The 22,196-nt window shown below is 45.3% G+C and overlaps 1 protein-coding gene across 2 annotated transcripts in view; it reads right to left on the reverse strand.

Annotated features, from left to right (window-relative positions):
- Prrx1 (paired related homeobox 1) overlaps positions 1-22,196 on the reverse strand; it is a 63,691-nt gene that overhangs the window by 11,900 nt on the left and 29,595 nt on the right. For both annotated transcript variants that reach the window (XM_015491633.2, XM_048810051.1), the window contains exons 2-3: positions 5,875-6,050; positions 1,016-1,197 (exon numbers count right to left, since the gene is read on the reverse strand). In XM_015491633.2, coding sequence (XP_015347119.1) covers positions 1,016-1,197; positions 5,875-6,050 — 358 coding nt within the window. The remainder of the gene's footprint in view (positions 1-1,015; positions 1,198-5,874; positions 6,051-22,196) is intronic.

A 22,196-nucleotide genomic window follows, 5' to 3' on the forward strand; every position in this document is an offset into this window, starting at 1 on the left:
TCTTCCATTGAAATCAGCAGAAGAGAACATGCAGCCTTGACCTGGTTTCTTAGAATGCTCAGGTCTAGGTTTAAAGACAGGCACCCTGGACTGGCCATAGGGTGCTGAGCACAGTGTCTCAGTTTGCCTTCTGCCATCAGCAGTGTGTTCTGAACAGCACAATGAACTGAGGTTCAAAGTCTCAATGAGGTGGAAACAGCACTCTGCCACTTGCTTCTTCAAAAAATGTCACCTTTTTAATATAAAAGTTTAGTGTAAATTATACAATCTTTTTTATGCAAAACATACACACATGTGCACATGCACAAGTGCGCGTACCCTCTCTCTCTCTCTCTCTCTCACACACACACACACACACACACACACACAACTGACCCCCAAAGAAATCTCCAGATAAGTAGGTCAGAATTGGCGACAGAATAGGAAAGCGTCTGGGATCCTAAGAAATTTCCCCTACTAACTGGTGAGGACTGAGTCTCCAAAGCGATGGGAATGAGCTTAGCTCTCCTTTCCTTGTGTGGGTGTCGCTGTCTCCTCCCTCCCTCCTTCCCATCTCCCTTCTTCCCTTCCTCCCTCCTTTCTTTCTTTTCTTTTAATTCAAGATCAGTTTCACTATGAAGCCTCACATGTTGACTCCCTACTTGAGCATAATGAAATAACCCTATCTGAAGTTTAGAAATGGGGTAGTTCTGTTCCAGAACGGCTGCAAAAAGGGACAGTGAGCACGGCTTAATATCGGTCTTTTCTTTTAGATTCTTCCCCATCTTTGAAACCTTTGCAAGAGTTCCTGAGTCCAAGAGGAGATTGCTGAGGGCCTGCCCCTCTCTCTCTTCTGCCCCAAACCCTGCTCCTGGGGCAACTAGTAATGTCCTGTGAAACTCTGGGGATGTCAGCAAGTTGAGTGTCTCTGAAGAGGGTAACCCGGTAAGAAATGTCAGCACACGCAGCTTTGAGCATGACGGATGGCTGAGGAGCGTGTGGAGGTGGAGCAAGGGAGGGCGGGTGAGTCATTCACCTGTATGGGGATGCTGTCCCCCAGGAGAGATAGTCGGTGGGTCTCGGAGCAGGACGAGGGACGATGGGCTGCTCCACGGCACTCACGTCTCCTGAGTAGGATTTGAGGAGGGAAGCATTTTTGTTGGCCAGCATGGCTCTCTCATTCCTGCGGAACTTGGCTCTTCTGTTCTGAAACCACACCTGGAAGAGGGTTGGGAGGAGAGAAGGGCGTGAGGAGGGAGAGGAGACACAAGGAAGAGATCATGTGAATGTACGGTGTGAAGCCTTCCCAAAGAAGATGCAGCATGGGTCTGGATTCCTCTCAGGAAAGAACATGCCCTAGTCCTCCCCTGGCGGGGCCTGCCTATGGCTCTCAAGGGTTAGGACTATGGGCTGGTGGGGCTGGGGTGCAGCTCGTGGTAGAGTGTGGGCTTAGCATGCATGTAGCCCTGGGCTCTATCCCCAGCACGACGCGCGCGCGCGCACACACACACACACACACACACGAAGTTCTTCCAGTAATCTGGACTCCTGAGACAGGCTCTGTGACTGACTCATCACACAGCAGAATGTGGGCATCATTCCTATCATAATTGTAATCAAGAAAAAGAGGAAAAATCTCGTTAGACCTCCGCCACAGATACAATGACTTCACTAAAAACTTTTTCAAAAATTCTTCAAAATGTGAAAATGTCATCTCCTTTCACATTACTAGGTGTTTAAAGCAAAGTATCTATTTCTCCAAACACTCTGACGAGGATTGAAGAAGCAAATGGTTTGTTTTCAAGGTGTAAGGAACTCCACTGGGGAGTGAGAGGCAGGAGCAAGCACTGCAGAGAGCGTCGCCAAGCCCCTGTGGACTCCGGCCACCGTGGCACACATTCTGTCATCCCCCTGCAGGGGCCAGGGAGCCGGGGGCTTGTACCCTGGCTGCTGTCAATCATTAGTTACTAACATCCCAGCACTTCTGACATACCAAACACAGGCAAGGAGGTCTCTTGAGGTTCTGGAAGGAAATGCGGATGCTACACATCAGAAGCTGGCTGGACTACGTTTATCTGTAGGGTTTGAGGATTATTACATCATAATAAACTTGTGCATTAAGCACTGCCAGGACTGGGAACATGGAGGGGCACATTACATACATGACAATTCCAAATAATGTTCTGTTATTTCTATTTTCAAGTTAAGGAAACAGGTTCAATGAGCTTAAGCTATTGAAGTTCACACAAATAATAAATAGCTAAGGTCCTTTTTTTTCTGTTTTGTTGTGTTTGGGTGGGTGAGGGTGTTTGCTTTTGCTTGTTGTTTCTTGTTTGCAGTGAGGGATGGAACCCAGGGCCTTGCATATGTAAGAAAGGTGCTCTTCCCCCAGAGCTGCAGCCCCAGCCCGATGGCTGAGTTAGGTCAAGGATGTCCACCTCATGCTGCCCAGCCCTTCCAGGCAATGAACTGCACTTGCTCCTTCACTCACTAGGGAGCCTTCGTAGAGTGCTGCTCTGGAAAGGGGCGAGCAAGGCGTGCTCTCTGCTCTCGAGCAGCTCACAGTCTACAGAGGAAGAGGAGTATGCATGGAAAACCACAAAATAAATAATCTAGGTGCAATTATAGAAACACTGGCGAGGCGTTGGGGAGGGATTCAGCACGCGGAGAGGCAGCTGCACAGCTCTGGGCAACATGCACCCCAAGCATCATGGGACTGTTGCCCCAGAGTCAGGTAACACAGGGGGCCAGAGTGGGAATCCACAAAGGTTTGAACATCCCTTCTCTGACTTCCAGGACCTGGCTCTTCTGTTTCTTCTCTCCCTGTTGCTATTACAGTTATCAATTTAAAATTCAATATAACTGTATCTTTGCCCTGATTGATAACATCCACCGGCCTCCCGTGACAGAATAAAATGACAACCTTGCCATAGATCCAAAGCCCGTTCGGGAATTAGTTCTTTGTCCACCCAAAGCCACACCATCTAACTCCAGCATGGGTCCAGCAGCTCTCTACCCCCCGTCATCGCAGCAGACACCCCTCTGCCTGCAACATGCTTCTTCTTCCAGCTGCTAAAGCCCATATATTTTTTAAGACTCAACTTTAACATCTGAAGAGTTGTAGTTGAAGGAAGATGACCTTTAAGGTCCAACAGAAATGAATAACAATGCTGACTACACTATGTTCAAGATTTACCGTGGAGAGTTATTTAATTTCTCTGCTCCTTGGCTGTAATGTTCCTGCTTCCAGGATGATGAGAGTGGCCCAGAGGGGGTGCTTAGTCAGTGAACATTCCCTCCCTTTCCCCATGGCCTCTGGTCCATGGCTGACTCCTGTACACTCCTTTAGTGCAGGAGTCACCTTACAGCATCGAGACTATGATTACACCTCGGGTCTTCTCAGCCCCAGACCAGAGCACCTTCAGGGAAAAGGCCAGGGTCTCCTTCACCCAGCAAACCAAAAGCAGGTCCAATGGTATAACTGGTGCCCCATAAGTGTTTCAGGGAAAAAAATGGGAAGGAAAAGAAAAATGAAAACCAAAACCCACAAATTTTACAAAGATGACTAAAACGTGACCTCCACTCAAGAGGACTCCACCGTCTAGTGGAAGAAGCTGGCCACAGACAGCTCAGTGTAGCACACATGATGTTATGATAAATGCCCTAAATATGAAGACGCCTGGAGTCAGGGCGGGCTCCAACAGGGAAAGGGCTGAACTCCAGGGAGTTAGAATGGTCCTGGAGGGACAGTTCTGTCCTCCCCTTAGGGAATGTTCACAGCCCTGAAAGTTACTAGGAAGTAGCAGGTGGGAAAGGAGGAAGAAAAAATAGCTCCACCATATCTGTCCGTCTATCCACATTTACCTCATCCTCTGTTTATCATATGAGTCAATATCTACAGATAATACGTAATGTGTATATTGCATGCATTGCCCATTGTGACAGGGATAAGATGATCTCCCAACCCAAACATGACTTCCACATTTTTTTTTTTATTCCTCCCATTGCATTATTCAGGTTTCCTTCTGTAAAATTCAGAGCACCATAGCAAACGTGGGACTTGATGGCAGCTGTGGATTCCTGGCCTGAAGCTCTTCATGACTCCACTGCAGGCTGAGGTTGGGGCATAAGAGGGATGGAGAGGCAGGTATTCGGGAAAGCGGAAGGGACTGGAGAGCACTGTGTGATGAGCAGCTAGGGAAAGAGGGGGCAGGAAAGGGGACATCATAGTTCATCACAGGACGGTGGGGTGGGCAGAGCTGGACTGAACCATGTCCCGTGGTCACTCTCACTTGATCCCTGAGAACTGCCACCAGTTACTACACACCTCACTCACACCTCCTCACTATCCTCAGGAGCCACATGGATTCTATAAAACTTTCCCTTGGGGAGAAGCACTTGCCCTTCACTCCCTAGGGAGCCTTCATGGAGTGCTGCTCTGGAAAGAGGTGAGCAAGGGGCACTTAACCACTGAGCCACATCCTTAACCACTTTTTTTTTTTCTTTTGAGACAGGGTCTTGCTAAGTTTTTAAGGCTTTAAATTTGCGGCCCTCCTGCCTTAGCCTCCTGTGCTCTAGGAGAGTGTCACCATGCCAGGGTGAACTTTCCTCTTTTGTCACTGACATTTTTTTTCCTGTCTCTTAGGGAGCAGATCTTTTGAGGTGAGGTCCCTGATCCCCCTTGGAAAAACTCTCACACTTTCTCTGGAACCTGGAGGGACCTCCAGGACCTCCAATCAACTCAGCAAGCATCTGTTACCGTGTCTTGTGCCTTGTGACAGACACAGCACTGCCCCAGTCAAGACCCTGGAGGTGGCTCAAGTCCCCATCTGTCTAGAGGTTTATCCTTTACAGAAAGAAATCCCTGAGAGTCAGACTGAACACGGATATATAAACATCAGTCCCTTCAGGAAGACGAGAGACCTGACCCCCCTCCTGATCCAAACAGCAGCTTGCCCCTGGCAATGTGGAAGACAAGAAGCTCTGTCAGCAGAGACGGCAAAGCACCCCTTGAAAAGGCATTTAAGCAGGGGACTCATTGATTCACGTCTGTTGTATAAAAAAAAATAACTCTGGATCTCTGTATCTGCATCCAGATCCTCTTTCAGCCACCTCCTAGATATGCGACTTTGTGCAAAAGACTTGAGCCTCTCTCTGCCTCCGTTTCCTCACCTGCAAGATAAAGAAGACTGCCCACATCATTGAACTAAGGTGGAGATTAGGGATCAAAGAGCACTAAGCAGCAAGGACCCCGCAGTGTTGTACTGTCATCTCTGCTGAAGAACACAGTCACAGCCATATCGTCTTCTGGATGTCTGGCTGCAGTCAGTGTGTCATGACACGAATGCTGCTCAGAACTGCTCCTCCCTCTTACCCTGTCTACATGTCCTTGTTGGGACATGGGGAAGATGTAAAAGTCACCTACTTGAATGTGTTCTTACTTCCTTGCCCTCCATTTCCCACTTCCAAGGCTGTGCACAACCCTGTGTACTCACAGCGAGTTTCTGGAAGGTTTGCACATTCCCAAAGCCTGGGGAGGAGAGCTGAGCTGAGAAGAATTAACCTCTTTGGCCAAACTGATGCTCAAATTGTAAGCTGGGGTGCAGAGTCAAATGTTCAGATGGACAGGGTATGTAACATGAATCTGGAAGGGTCAATAACACCAGGGAGGAGTGGACCTGGAGCAAATACCAAGCTGCCCCACCTAAATGCATTCCATCTGGTTCTGAAAAATACCAAGCAAACAGGTAAAAGCGTGCATCTGTCTTTGTGCTGCCCACTTGCAACCTCAGTCGTACCAGCTCGGTCTGAAAGCTGCAACATGGGTACTAAGCAGTCTGGACAGTTGTGCAGCTGTGGGGGTGCTCGCTGCCACCCACCCATAGCAGGCGTTACCTGCACTCTGGCCTCGGTGAGGTTCACACGGCGTGCAAGGTCTTCCCGCACGAAGGCATCCGGGTAGTGCGTCCGCTCAAACACACGCTCCAAGGCCTGCAGCTGGCTGCTGTTGAAGGTTGTCCTGTTTCTCCGCTGCTTTCTCTTCTTCTTCTCCTCTGAGTTCAGCTGATCATCTGGAACAGAGAAGTTCATGATAAGGATCCAAATTCACCTTATAGGTCCCAGTTAGCATTTTTCTTTTTTCTTTTTTTATAGTTCTCTAGAGATTGCTTCATTTGCTCGCATCCTTATAAAAGTCCTATGTTCCTTGTGCAAATGTTGGCATTGGTGCTCCTAAGGTCATTTGCCCAGAACTCCCAGTGGTTCTGATGCTTGATTTTTGCTTCTAAGCATGGACCAGACCTGAACCAACAGCTGGAGAGACTCTGCTTACATGTTCCTTAAAGCCTGTCCTTTCAAAAGCTAAAGGACAATCTCACTCTTGGCCATGTTCTCTGGCTTCACCAGAGATGGAGGAATTTTTTGGACCATGTCTTAGACAATATTATGTTCATTGTTATAGTTTCATAACCAAGTAGAAAAAGTAGCTACTGGTTCCTTCTCCAAAACATACAAACATGAACACAAACACAGAGTTGCAGAGAAGAAACTGTGTTCACACCAACTAAAGAGATTTCTGTTTCACTGTACTCTTCTTGAAACAGCAGGTAAGTCCTAGGAGCATTCACCTGCAGCTCGGTGCTTTGCCAGGCCTGCTTCCGGGGCTTGAGCCTCGATCGGGGACAGGGCCCCAGCACCCTCAACCCAAGCCAGCATGAGCCTGGGACTCACCCTGTGAGAACCCAAGAATGAGGAACAAGGTCCCAAGATCTCTGAAACAGTTTCACTCAAACTTGAGAGTCTTAGGGCCCTGGGAATTTAGGGACCTTTGGAGAATCCCAGCCCTAAGTGTTGCCCTGCCAGGATCCCGCTGTGCTGTGCTCTCACTCTCCCAAAGGCCAGGCACACAGCCTGCGCATGGCCGTCAGAGAGCAGTGTGCCCCTTCCTGCCGCCCCACCAAGCCCTAGATACGAGTGATAGATTGTGAAGCGGAGCAGCATCCCACTGTGCTAACACCACCGTCCAGCCAACAGCCGAGCCCCAAGCAGCCACAGGGCCTGCACAGCCCCCAGAGACCCACAGCACCCACTGCCCAGGCCCAAAGTTCTCCTGAGGAACTGACCCTCTATTTCCATACCTCTCCCCTGAAAGGCTCAGCCCAAAGAAAATTGCAAGGAGTTTGAGTGAAGATGGGAAAAAAGAGAACCTGGCCACTTGTTCCAAATTCAACAGAAAGTAGCTCTCAGGTATTTATTTTTAACGTGTATAGTCTCTTGACCTGTGATTTTAACCGAAGAACACTCTCAACAAAACTACCAGCACCAACCACAATGTCCAAAGAACAGAACAGCCGCCTCGCTCTAATACTCTTGTTACAAAGTGAGCATGTTCTGGATTCGCATTTGGATCCAAAGTGCAGCTCAAGTCCAAGAGAGCCAGGCCTCCAAGGCCTTCTGTGCAGAGCTGTCTCTCCAGGAAGCCCTGGAGCTCCAAGTAGGGGAGCCTGGCATTTCCTCAGTTAGTTAGAGCACCCCCATGCATAAATGGTTGTTGAATGTGTTTTCAGGGAAGACATGAAACTTCTCTTGTCCTTAGAAAACTGTCTTTGTACCAGAGTTTGTATGATCTCACCCAGATTCCTGTAGCATTCTCTGTGCTTCCTGGGTGTGCCCAGTTGGTCCCCTCTGGTTTTTCACACTTGAGGGACCTCCCCGAGAAGCCTGCCTCGATGGCACCTCTGCCACTCAGTGAGAATATCAGATCAGCCACATCTTGAGAATGAAGCCAATTAAATCCCAATTTCTGGAGTCTATGCAGAACCTAGAATACTCCAACCAACGTCACTGATTATCCCACTATTTAGCTAGTAGTAAAATTAGTTTATGGAATTCAGACACTGAGGATCAAAAACCTTTTAGCCGTTGTCTTACATGTGTCTCCTCTTGCTCAGCTCCATGTTTGGAAGCATGTGTCTTTACATTTCCTTCTCATAGACTCTGTCCACAGTGCTATATGGCTTGGACTTCAGATCTCCTTGGCTCTTCCAGGGCTCTGCAAGTACTGACACCTGCTCCCAATAAACAAGACTCTGCAAAATATCCTTGACTTCCATGTTTTTCCCACTGAGACTAACTATACCTAAGCTTTTATTTTTAATCACATAAAGGAATCATTTGTTAAGTCAATACCATGATTTCTTTTCTTCCCTCATATAAAATTCTTTCTCAGGTAGAACCTTAAACCCTAAATCCTTTATGCTGCTTTCTAAGTCTTCCTAAGTTTCTTCTTGTGTTGCCAAACTACAATCAAGAGCAAGAATACTTTATGTTTTGTTCTCAGTGCTACAACCTGCTATGTAATCCCCCAGTAGTTTTTTGAAATCTTCCACTGTTCTTTCAAATTCCACTGACCGTCCACCATAAACCACCAACTCCCCTGACGTGGGAGTAAGGGAAACGGAGAATCACAGTTTATGACAGGGAATAAATAGCTATGATGACTTGAAACCAGGCCAGCAGAAGTTTCCCAGTGAACGTTCTTGTTGTTTTTAACAAATGAAAACATCAGACCAGATCATGTTGAAGGTGAGAAAAGACACGCAAATAACAGGGGTCCCTGGAGTCTGGATCTGGCAAATGTCCTTCTAAGTGGAAGTATAATAGGAAGAGACGACGGGCGGGCAACAGGGAGCGCTGCAGCAGCTGCCCTTCGCTTGCTCCTTGTCTCGCAGACCTGGTCGGATCCTGTCCTGAGCACAGAACAGCATCTGCACCAGCCTGCGGGGAAACAGAAACTGCACAAGTTTACAAATACAGGCACCTGAAGGGCCTGGGTAGACACAGCTCTCGGGTTCCTGGCCCTGGCTGAGGATCAGGGAGTGGACAGTGTACTTTCGTCATGGCAGGAGGATCATCTTGTGAAAACAGCTACAGTGAGGGGTGACTCCACACTGTCCAGGGAGAGTGACTCTGACGGGACATTACATGCATCTCATTCTTTGTTGGTTGGGATGCACCAAGCCTCAGAGTAAATGTGTTTTTATCAAAATCATGATGTTTCAAATCCAACGTACTTGCAGATTTTATAATTTTATTGGTCTAAATTAATTGCAAATATGCAAGTATTGCCAGTCTTCTCCCTCCCTATCCCCTCATATTGGGGACTGAATCCAGGGACTCTACCACTGAGTCATATCCCCAGCCCTTTTTTATTTTGAGACAGGTTCTCACCAAGTTGCTTAGGGCCTCACCAAATTACCTCTATTCTACTCTTAAGAACAAATTACAATACCCATGTTGTATAAGAGAGAAATAATGAAGCATCCAGAGTAAGATAGGAGCTGCCACCCAGGCAGAGCTTTCCATACTAATTATATCTAAGAAAGAAGATCAGCGTGTATCATGTCATTCCTACCACAACAGCCATTACACAGGCAAGGGCTAGGACAGCCATTTAAATCCAGTCCGGTGTTCCTGCATTTTCCCCAAGGGCCTCCATGAGCACGTGCAGGGTCAGCGTAGCACAGGAGTGCACATCCATCTCTACTCTCTCCCCATGAACACATTCGCACTTCTTCGTTTTCAGATAAGGTCCAAAATCTGTTTCCTGAGACACATCTCAAATCTTACCTCCTCTGTAAGACTTTCTGGATAGCTCCAGTCCATATTGACCTCCCCCATCTCTGAATTCATATAATATATATGTGTACACACATTTATATACACACACATACATGATATTCATATATATACTCACATACATTAGTATCTCATCAAAAACTTTTTAAAATCATTTTATGTAAATGTCCTGTCACCTTAATGCATCCAGGTATTCCTATCGAAAAAATATGGGGTCCCTTGACAAATCAAATGACAAAGTTGGAAATGTTAGAGTGGTATTCTGGTGTAGAATTAGCTCAAAGTATTAGAACCTGAGTAATTCATCCAAAATCTTAAAGGGTGAGTGATTTCTGAATTCTGATTATTCTTTTTAATAGTGCAAAAACAATTACTAGGCTGGTATTGTCTTTGTGTCTACATGACTTTAACTGCAGAGGGAAAATAAACTTTCTACAGTGTTCTTTCTTCAGATAGTTTGGGTATCAGATTTAGAGATGGGAAGCTTTGAGATCCTCTTCCTGTATAGACGCAGGAATGAGACTTCACTTTTATCCCTTATGTGAAAAACAACTACAGAATAAATGAATCATTTAAGCAAAATGTTGGAGAGGACGGTGTTTCCTGGGGATCAGCACACACGTGAGGCTCTTCTCAAGGAAAGAAGCCCAAGGTAGAGTCCCCATGTGCCTTCAGATGGGACATGAAGGAACAGGGGCCCTAGCACTGCTCCAGCACAAGGCTTGCTCTGGACTCCTCCTGGGGCTGCAGAGGTGGCCCAGGAGGAGGGTGGAGAAGGCACTAGTGACACCTGGTCACACTGTGGGGACCAGGCAGCGTGTGGGAGCCCAATGCACTAAGGCCTCGCTCTCTGTGCAGGCTTCCATTAACCCCAGCAGTCCCTGCCTGCTTCTGCTGGGTCCTGTGGGAGGAACTCGGAGATCCCAAATCCGTGATCACCCTAGCATAATTTAAAGGTACGGTAAGAATATATTTCAGAAATAAAATCAAATCAGAAAAAAAAAATGTGTTTCCAATGCCTGAGTCACATCAATTTGGGAAGAAATCTGATGCAAGAAGATAAAACTCCAGCTTCAGTAGCAGAAACCAACCACCACATCAAAGCTCCTCATCCACCTTTTGGTTGAAAACATGGCAGGCGAGCGGATCCACATTGCAGCCCGCTGATCATTTTATGGGCATCGAAGAATGTTTCCAAAGGCACTTATATTGCACAACAGCTACTTACTTTAATGGGATTTGTGTGGTGCAGGCTCTGTAACCTTTGGAAAATTGAAAGGAAGTATAATTGCAAAAGCCACTTAAAACCGTTTAGCTTTTATTGCAAGGCCTATGAAAAGCAGTGAAACGCGCCTGTGGCACTCATTGACGTTTCTTTGGCTGCACTGAGCTTCATCTGAGATTAGGACAGCTTCTTTTTAACATATGCCCTGATAAATGGCTCACAGGTCACTTATCCAGGAAGACTGTTGCAGAACAGTGGTGCTCCGCACAGCTCAACCAGAGTCGGGATCAGCAGCACACGGCGCTCTCTCCAGGGCAGAGGGGCCAGTGGTCTTGGACCACAGCATCCCAGCATCCCTGCCCAGAGTGCCAGGCTCTGCCAACATGAACGCCCAACTGGGCAGCTGCTGTCCATCCTGGGGGCATCATCACATCAGAGCTGCCAGGCCTGGGCTCTGCCCGTAGAATAGAGTGTGTTTCCCTTTATAGCACACCTAGCAGAGATGGGCTCAGCCAGCCAGCACTCTAAGGACTAGAAAGTAACACTAAAACACCTCCAATGCAATTTGGAGGGTGCATTATGTTCTTTGGAGAATCAAATGCTTTGACGAGTATGAAAAAACATTAATCTGAATGGTTTTGACCAAAATGATGAGCCAAAGCTCAGTGAAGTCACCATGGCTCTACGGACAGCACTCAGCTAGCTCCTGGTCATACTGGATTTCCTGTGAAACAGAAAACCCTGGGGAATAAGAGGCGCCAAATGTGACTTTTGCTGCTTTGGACTTCGTCTCATATATGTCCGTCCACCTCTGTAGGACAAATACACTTCTATAGGCCAAAAAGGTAAACACAATCCACCTGCTTTATCTGTTTCAGTCCTTCAGGATTTGTCCTTAAGAATTCCTGTCAGGCCCCCAGATTCCCACCCAGAGCAGGCCTCCCCGCAGCAGAAAGCCACCGTCTCCTGGGGCTGTGCTGGGAGTACCAGGCTGCCGTTTCCATGTGATTGTGAGTCAAGGTTGGACTACAACTCCAGAGCACAAGGTTTGTGTCTGTACCTGACTGAAGCTCGTGTCCGCCTCAGTAAGTACAAGCTAATAACCAGGTGTGCTGGAGCCAGATATCAGTGTCCTTGTCGTAGGAGCCCAGTTATTGGACAGGACACCTTCTCTGTGATAAAGGCACACAAGTCTAGTTTCAGACATGTAAGCTACTCCCAATTTCTCTATGGACAAATCACTCATTATTTTCTCAATTTAATGCAGGATACCAAAAAAAAAAAAAAAAAGGTAGGAAATAAGAATCTTTATCAGAGCCGACTGACGATAACCAGAAAGGGAACAGGGTGGGGTGGAGTAGAAAGCACACCAGCTCAGAGATGGGGTAACCTGTGTCCCACAGCCCCTGCCCCTGCGCCTGCTGTCTGTGTGGACTCGGATGATGCATGTCACTTCTCTGAGCCTTGGTTTTCATAACAATAAAATGAGAGTAAGTCTACCTACTTCTCGGGGTCCTTGGAGGACTTAAGGAACTCAGATGGCCACAGAGTCCAGCACAGAGCAGGTATTTCTAAGTGAGGGTCTCACTGCTACCACAGCTGCTGCAACTTCTGCAGGGAAATGGGCTGCTCAGAGCCAGGGCTGCTCTGCCCTCGGCTCCTGCTCACTGCTGGCACTCTGCTGTCCTTCCGTGAAATGACTGGCAACGAAGCAAGAAAGTCATTCAGATATGGTGACATGGCATGGTTGGCCTTGACAAGAGCATCACTGAGAACCAGGGAGCTGGAAAATGAACAAAAACTTTAAACATCAGCAGGCGCGGGGCATGGTGGGAGACAGAAAATTGCACGGGAAGTCACACATAGATGTTTGTCCCCAAAGCTCTATGTGGCCCCTCTCCTGCTTAGTCAAGTCCTGGCTTTCTACCAAGCCAATTTTTCTTTCTAAATTCAGAGTTTTGAAAAGAAACATTCAGAAAGCAAGCAGATTGAGCAGTCAGGCAAAGAATCGATGCCTTGAACAAGTAATCATACTAGAAATTAGGTTTGTTACAAAACACAGGGAAAAGGAAGGCGGCGGCCAATGGCTAAAGACGGGCCATGAAAATTCAATTATTTCCCAGCCCATTTGCTTTGGGTTAACTAATTTGGTTGCCACATGTCTAAAAACACAAAAATTGGGTCATGTTACTCAATGTTTACTCCATGACTTTTAAAAAATGTCTGAGCACTTTGGGAAATTCCAAAAGATAAAAAGAAACCAAGGAAGGCAAAGTTTGCGGGGGAAAGAGTGGATTCCAAGACTTAATAATCTTTCTAAACTTGCATCATGGCAGGTGTGTGGTCCCTCGGAAGAGCCCGGCCTTTGGTCAGGATCACGGGCGCTGGGGGGGGTGTATGCTGCTCGCCTGCTTCTGGTGGGTTTCCTGCTTTGTAGTTAGGACTGTTGTCACTTTGTAAAAGACACAACACTGATCACAACACGGCAGCAGAAACTGGCATCTTCTCACTAGAAGCAGCTACACAAGTCATTTTTAAATAATCTCTTTTCTGCTCATTGTTTTCATGCTCTTTGGGAAACCTGGGAAACTCTGGTGGGAGCCGCCGCAAAGAAGAAGGTGGACACAGTCACTGGGTGAGCTCAGCTCTCAGAGGGACGGGAGTCACCAGCAGGGACGGCTCTTCTGCTTGAACAAAAATAATTACGAGGCATTTGAACTCTTGAGAATAGAGGCATGACTTGCCATTCTTCCTCATTTTCATGTTCAGTTAAAAGGACAAGAATCCCATAGACCAGAAACCTCAGGAAGCAGAATAAGCTTTTCATCACGGAGAGAGCGAGAACCAAGGGCGATTCTGTAACAGTGCGCAAGCAAACAGGTCTGCACAGGAGATTACATTAGTCCCTCTCGGTTGTTACTCTGGTCTTGGACACCAAAACAACATGAAGACAGAAACATGCTGATGTGGTCAATGTGAGAAGCTTGACATTTTAGAATTCCACTTAGGTAAAAAAATAAAGAATTTTTTTAAACAATCCTCTCTTTTTAAAAAATGTTTTTAGTTGTAGATGGACACGATACTATTTATCTTTATGTGGTACTGAGGATCAAACCCAGGGTCTCACTCATGCTGAGTGCCCTACCACTAAGCCATAATCCTACCCCCTAAAATCCTTTTTAAAGAACAAGAAAATACAAAGGGTAAATAGTTGCTTATAGCTTAAAATTTTTAGAGGAAAGTACCCCTCTGTAACATCTCTGGGTTTCTGTTTTCTTATCTGTAAAATGGGTTGCTGTCTTAGCTCAGGCCGCCATAGCCAAATACCACAGACTAGCTGGCTTAAACAGCAGTTCTGAAGGCCATGAAGGCCTAGGATCTGGGTGCTGGCCTCTCTGACATCTGCTGAGAGCCCTCCTCCTGGCTTGCAAACTGTGGTCTTCTTGCAGTATCCTCACGAGGTATGAGGGGAGGCGGCGTAGGGCGTGCATTCTACTCTCGTAAGGCACTGATTCCGTCAAGGCCTCATTAAACCTATTGTTTCTCAAAGCCTCATCTGCCGAGAGTCTCACATTGAAGACTATGGCTTCAACATATGGATCTTGTGGGGATGTAAAGGTTTGTTTTATGACAATGAATTTAAGATACGAAGAACACATATATTTTTAAATTATGCAAATTGTAACAACTAGTGACTCGTACTTCTTTGAACTTGGCTTTACATCTTAGCATGTGCTAGTTCTGATGGAACCATTGCAGAAATGGCCACAGGTTGGGGAACTGGAGGCCTGGACTCCACGACAGGAGAGTTATTGGCCAAGTGTGTATCTCGATGTCCTAACTGGAGACTCTCACAGGCCGGCCTCATGACTGGACGTCTTCAGGTCCAGGATCGTAGGGTTCTGGGACAGTCTGCACAATGCCAGCACCTCCCAGCAGAAAACTTTCAATAACTGTTTGTTTTAGGTGATGACTGGATTATGTTCTTTTGGTGGTGGGTGGTGATTTTGTTTTGTTTTGTTTTGTTTTGTTTTTTTTAAGGAAAATTTTGACTGGATGAGGCCTGGGTTATGATCACCATGCCTGGGAAAGTTAGGGTGACCTACTTATTCATGGCCAAAGCACTAGGCAGGAATAAGTCTCCAGGCTGAAATTAATGTGAACTTTTATTTAATAAATGAATTAGTTCACCTATAACTATAGAGAAAAAAGAAAGCTAGCAAGCTCCTAAGAGTCAGTCAGTTTATCCTTTAAACTAATAAAAGGAAGTAACAACACCTATGTGCCTCTTGTCTGTCCTTCACCATCCTTGACGATGCAGCCCTGGGCATTGACCTTGCTGAGAACAGCTTGTATCAACCACTTTAGGCTAATCCCCAAATTGGTGCCACTCACCATGGCCAAAACCAGTCTGGACTTTCATATCCTCTCACTGTCATCCTCACTGAACAGACTGAGGACCTACAGGCAAGGAGACACTCTGAGCAGAGAAGTGTCACTTGCAGGCTGCTCTCATGGAACTTCAGCTGACCTGGGAGACAGGCCAACAGCACTTGCAAAGTACAGTGGCAGAGAGTATCTCCCCATAGTCGAGGGGCCCTCAGGGCCAGCCGTGGGCCAGGAGGAGGACAGAGGGGCCAAAGCAAAGTGCTGGGTCACAGGGCTCTGTCAGCTGCAGCTGCTCTCTGTCTCTTGAAGTTCAGCGTCCCTCAACTGCGCGAGCGCTGGTCACTGCATTCAGCCCACTCTGGTGGCCCTGCTAATGGTCACAGACACACACTCCCTGGTCTTTCCTCTGTCTGCTTCTTGGAGCTTGTTTCTTTTTGTCTGACCACACGTGCTGGCCTCGCTCACCCACCGACTCTACAACTGCAGCTGCCCGACTCCAGGCCTCACTTACCTTGCCACTCTTTGCAGGAAGCCTCTCTCCTCAACAGGCTTCTCATTATTCTCCATCAGCGACAATCTGATTATCTAGTTGGTTGCCTTTGCACCAGGTGAAGCAGCTTCATGAGGCAGGCACCTGTGGGACTTGGTGTCGGTGGCGTGCCAGCGTCTAGCATTGCTGCCTAACATGCTCCAGGCACTCACTCTTCTTATGCTTACTAAGTGAATGTTAGACTGTGCTTGGTGACAGTGTCTACCCACACACCCTGCTCAATTCATGCTTAGCCGCCCAAACAGACAGCTCTTTCCAGGGATCAGTTTCCATGCGAAGGTCCTGACACACACCTTTTCCAGGGACAAAGGCTTGGTGGTCTCTGAAAGGCATGGAAAGTCCCCAGGGTAAGCTGTCACCCAGGCCTTCCATGTACTTCCTATGGCCATGACTTTGTATCAAGGGCCAGAGCCGTATACTTCTTAGTAGCCCTCAATAAATGTTCGACTCAGAACAATGAGGAACACGGACCGCTGGCCATCTTGCTCCCAGTAAAGATGAAGGAAGTCTCAAAAGGCGTGATCTGACACAGTCGTTTCAATGTTCCCAAAACACGTTTAGTTTTAGGTGATATTTTCTTCTAGTTAGTCATTACCAGTCCTGGGTTTTCTGTTCCCTTTCACTGGCAAAGAAGCTTGAGCCAAAGCCTGGTTAATTCATTCTCCAGCATACAGGAACGCTGCAGCCTGTCAACCGCCTAAACCTTAATTCCACAGTGATTTCTTCTCTAGGGAAATGTGACTGCTTTCACTCGTAAGGAAATTGATGTACTAAGGTCATAGGTCATGAGAGAAAAAAAAAGTTAGATTTGGGCAAAATATCCAAAAATCCATGTGGAACAATCTTATTCCACTGAATCATGTCCCCTGCTGTCAAACAGCCCTGAAGAAGTCCTTGTTAATAGGTGATTCTGTCTGCCTGGCGTGGAAACCCATGAGTAATCTATGTGTCACTGTGACTCATGTCTTGACCACCACGTCCCAATCCCCATCCTCCAAGAGTTGGCAAAGGAGTTCATACTGCTCAGCTCATGGCAGGAAGAAGCCAGGATGGAGGAGAGACTAATAAAAAGTACTGCTGGTTAAAGAGAGAAGGATAATCTGTACAGGAGGACAGCCGAGGACAGGGAGGAGGGCTCTCATCACACCTGCCACCCCTCCTTGGCACCTGTATCCACTGCAGAGTCCTTCCTCCCACGTCCTTGGGCCTTTATTTAGGTTTCCTCTGTTTTTAAAGTTTTCCAATTTTTAAATTGTTTTAAGGACTTTTACTATAGTAAAAGGTAGAACCAAGACTAGGACAGGCTCATGTTTGATTCCACTATGAAGCGTTCCCCAACCACTGTGAGACTTTGATTCATTCCTTCCTTCCTTCCTTCCCTCCCTCTCCCTCCTTCTTTCTTTCTCTTTTNCCTCCCTCTCTCTCTCTCTCTCTCTCTCTCTTTCTTTCTTTCTTTCTTTCTTTCTTTCTTTCGACTGAAACCAGGGTGCTTAACCTCTGAACACATCCCCAGTCTCTTCATTTTTTATTTTGAATTAGGGTGTAAGTTGCTGAGGCGGGGCTTGAACTTGTGATCTTGTGATCCTCCTGCCTTAGTCCCCAGAACTGCTAGGGTTAGATTTGCCAGCTTTCTTATTTCTTCTCTTTCTGCAATTTTGATTAAAATAACACAGGGCTTAATAATTTGTTTAACTTACTCAGAAGTCAGCGATTTTAAAATAAAATACCTTAGGAATAAACTTGAAGATTTTATGAGCTCAAGGGACTCACTGATATTGATTAGGTGAGTCGATGGGAGAAGGAATTTTAGAAAACCAGATTTCATAAATATAGCATTTGCCATAAGTCATTTAAACAATGTGTGTGTGTGTGTGTGCTTGTATGTATGTGTGTGAATGTTTGCGTGTGTTTTAACTGATTTAGGCAAAAATGAAGACATGCCAAGCTACATTTTAAATTTTCTCTCTGGTCAAGAGAAATGTGCAGTATTCTCCTGGTTTCCTGCTATTCCACTGTGCTGTCCAGCTGAGTTTGTTGATGTTTCTGTACCGGGGCTTGTAGTTGCCACTGTCCCTTAATAATGTCATTAAGCTTCTCCCTGTACCATATTCCTGTTAGTTTGGGGGAAAATTTCCTTGGCTAGAAAGATTATCATGGTCTTCCCTGTAGATGTCTACTTTGAGCACCAATATTGGGGCTTCCCAAGGCTGAGTGACACTGAACTTTCCTGCCCATTAATCCTAAACAGCCATCAAGTGATACCAGTAGTTAACTTCTTGAGTGAAGAGACTTAACTTTTTTTCTTTTTTGTGGTGCTGGAAATCAAACCCAGGGCCTTGTGCATGTCAGGAAAGCACTCTACCAACTGAGCTATATCCCCAGCCCCATGAGAGAAACCTAATTTTTTATGTCAAAGTTTAATTAGACATAGCCCCAGACCATATTTACACAATAGTAATTTTATAACCTTTTCTATATTTTCAAAAATCTGATATTGGTAAAAAAATTCATAGAAATTTATGAGAAAGACCACATCATATGATGGGCAAGGGTGGGGACTGTCCAATGGGTTAAAGTGAGACAACCTGAGTCCTCACCCTGTGTCTGGCCTGAAAAAACGTGTAATCCTAAGAATGTCACTTCTATTTCTATTGCTATTCAGAAAGGGCACAGTATTTCTTTTTAAGTACCTGACCAATAAATAAATCCATGCCCTCAATGAGGTATACAGTAAAGAATAATGCATTCATGTACAAATTATATCCAAGTTTGAAATCTATGAATTTAACAATGGATTGATTTAGATACTGTGTAATTGATTTCGTATAATTTCTGTAGTCAAATTTTTAATGTCTTTGATGTTTAAATAAGATTCACAATGATCTTTGCAGATATCAGAGTTATTTCAACACTGTATGGATACTTATTTCCTTTTAGATACGTTTTTTAAAAAATGGAGAGGATTTTCAGTCATTCAAACATTTGAGAAGAAAGTAAAGATGGAAACTATTTTGTAAGGCTATAAAGTTTTTAAATAATCTAATGTTTAAAGTCGAGGAATATAATTTCTTTAAAAGATGTGGAGTGTGTGTGTGTGTGTGTGTGTGTGTGTGTGTGTGTGTGACTTAGCTCTGAGATTCCTCAGTTAAACTGGGAACAACAGTGCTATAAACATGAGAACTAAAAGCAGAGCCAACTGCCCAGAGTGGAAAAGTCCAACTTGTTGCACTGAGAAAGATTTACTTGTTTGGGCTCTTGCATAGCCCACTAAACTGCTGAGACCTAGCGTCATTACCTAGTCCAGCACTAACTGTATCTGGTAACTCACTTTGACATATGAGTTTCTGGTGGGAGTTCCCAGACAATGGCTCATACATCACTGCCAGCTGAACTCAGTCATAAACAAAAGAAAACTTAAATAGATATTTCAGATGTTTAAAACTTAAATAAACTAAGCACAGTACTCAAGGTTCCAAGGGAAGCCAATTGCCAACTCGTGCTGGTTGGCACCACCCAGCACGACTTCGATGGGACCTTAAATCACGCATTGATGCAACATGGAAAGAAAAGGAAATGGGGGAAAGCAATGGTGTTCACTGAGGATGAATCACTGAGGTGATTCTGCAATATCAACTCTGAGAGTCAATACATTGAGACTATCCCACCTTTGAAACCATTTATGTAGTGTTTCAAAGTCCAGACCAGAGCCACTATGTAAGTTTTAGGGGTCCCTCTAGAAAAGCAGTTTCTTGTCAGGGTTGGAAAAATAATGGCACAAAGCGTCCAGTAACAACAGAAAGTAGGCCTGTTGGTCAGATTCCAAGCTGATGCCTCTTCCAAAAGGAGAGGGTCCAGAAGAACACTGGCTCCCCAGACCGAGTGTGAAAGTCGAATATCTAAGATTAGAAAAAGTTTGGTGCACAGGATAGCACAGCCAGGGCTCAGATCTACTGGGGAATCTGTCTACCATTTCACTTGCTCCAATAAAGACTGTTAGGAAGGTGAGCTTCTCCAAGGTCATCCTGTGTGGGGACTAAGGACAGAAGACAGGAAGATGTATGCCGCTTCCTTGTCAAAGAATGTCTTGCTTCCTAAGGCTCTCAGGAACACAGCAGAGCGAAGAGAGCAAGTCTGTATACAGTCCTCACAGTGACAGCGGTGACCGATGGCCAACAAATCAATCACATCTTGTGTACCCAACTTCACCTATGGATATGATGAATATTTGCAGCGTGTTTTTTGTGGTCTCAAGCCAAAAGTTAACCATAGCCTGGAGAATTCTGAATTTCAGAAAAAACAACTAGAAATCTATGTTCCCACTATACTTCAGTACAGTTGGAAAAGAGAGACGTCCATCAGAGAAAATGGAACTGGGTTCACAACTTCTGAGGGATGAGAGGCTGCATTTATGTAGTGACTTTCTTCCAAAGGTCATAAAACACATCACATATGGTATTTCATTTATATTCCAAATATCTTCATAGGACAACAAAAGAGCACTTGATATGATTTTAACCAAACAACTAATAATTAATATACTTTGGCAAAACTAAGTCACATTTATCTAATGTAATGTGCAAGGGAAACCTGTGTTTAGTAATATTTCTGATTTAAAAAAAATAGTAAACTCATTATTTCTACCTTTTAATCAAAAGCTTTTTCTCCTTTTCCCACTTAGTCACATTAATTATTCTCTTTTCTTAATTCTGATCCTGATTCACACAATTTAGCACCTTGCTGCATGTTTTCATATTATCTTCTTTGTTTTCTGTATATTTTAGTCTCAACTAGACACTTGCTGCATAGAGCCAGCCCTGACTGCCACTCTCCGTCTTTCAGCAAATTCCTCCTTTCTGACCTCCGGATTCTTGACAAATGAAAAAGAAAAGAGAAGTCTCAGGTGTCTCAAAGGATTGTGTCATGCGGTTCAAACAAGATGGCTTTCTAAATATCACTAGGCATCAAGACAGACGTCATCCACATGAACTCTGAGGGCAGAGAGTGTAGCTCGTGATTTCCTTTACACTTCCCAGGAGTTAAGGTGATGTTGGGTCAGGACGATTTCCTAGGAAATCCCGAACAGATATTTCTGAATAATAAGTAATTATTGAGTGCCTACTGTTTGCTAAGAACCAGTGCTAAGCACTTTGCACAATCTGTTCCATATTACGACCCTGGGCAGTTACTGTTGTCTCTGTCCTGAGGAGAAGGAAACCTGGGTGCAGCTGAGCAGCGTGGCCAGGGCTCCCAGCTGGTGAAGCATCTTTCAAGCTCTGAAATGCCTTTGCTCTCCTGGGCATCCAAGCAACCAGTGATCCTGAATAAGTTCAGAGGTTATAAAATGTCATTCCTAACAGCTGTTAAGAAATGGAAGAATATTTAAGAAGTGGATAGGAATTTGAAAAAAGTATTAGGTGTATCCAGAAATTGAAATAGATAAATGGATCAACTTCTTGATATGATTGGGTTGTGATTAGATGACTTTCAAAATCTGTATATTTGGTTTGTTTTTGAGAATTGAGGTTCCAGCCTGTGGGATATTTCTACTCTTCCCCTGATCCACCCACCAGTCACAAACCCCTCTCTGAATCGTGGGAGCATAAATCTGATTATGTGAGGCCGATGGGAAGGAGGTAATCACACAGATCTAGTACCCATCCATTATTTGGCATCATAAATCACCCACCTGCCACAACCTCAGCTTTCTGGAATCCCAAGTTGCTGGAAATACTCTGCTTTTACCATTTGTGGGAGAGCCGTATTATACTGTCTTCATCTTAGGTACTATAAAAATAAAATTAAGACTTTGAGCATTTACTCTTCAGAGAATACTCATGTGACAAGACAATGGAAAATACAAAGAAACCAATCAAAACGTGGGCTCTTCTTATGTGAATGTGGACAATTCAACCTAAGAAACTGGTCGTCGCCTCTTAAGAAGCCACATTGGGTGGTTCTCTCCTGAGTTGTTCTGTTTTGGAGATTACATCTGAGTGCAGAAGCACAGAGCTGCTCCCAGTCGCCACACCCAGTGCCCAGCACTCCCAACTCTGCAGAGAGGAGGTTGACAGATCCATTTCCTGACAGTTCTCCACTTCCTAGTTCTAGGACGGAAAAGTTATAACTCTGAGGTTCTAATTTCTGAATGAAACAAGCAAAGCATTTGTCCTGAATACAGATGAAATGATCAGATGCCCGCAAATTAAATTAATTTAAGTCATGAAATTTAAATTCAGTTGCAATGGTGAATCACGATTTAGATTTTCTGTCTTGTGTTTTCTTTCTGTTTGGGGTGACTCATGCTTGTTGAACAAAGACTGGTCAGTGTGAAAGGTCAACAGGCCACACCCCCACAAAAAGCTCACAATTTAGTAAACGGATACATAATCAAGTAACTTCCAAAACTGAGTTAAGAAA

The sequence above is a fragment of the Marmota marmota genome, unplaced genomic scaffold (genome assembly GCF_001458135.2).
Source record: "Marmota marmota marmota unplaced genomic scaffold, marMar, whole genome shotgun sequence".
In the NCBI taxonomy this organism is placed as follows: domain Eukaryota; kingdom Metazoa; phylum Chordata; class Mammalia; order Rodentia; family Sciuridae; genus Marmota; species Marmota marmota.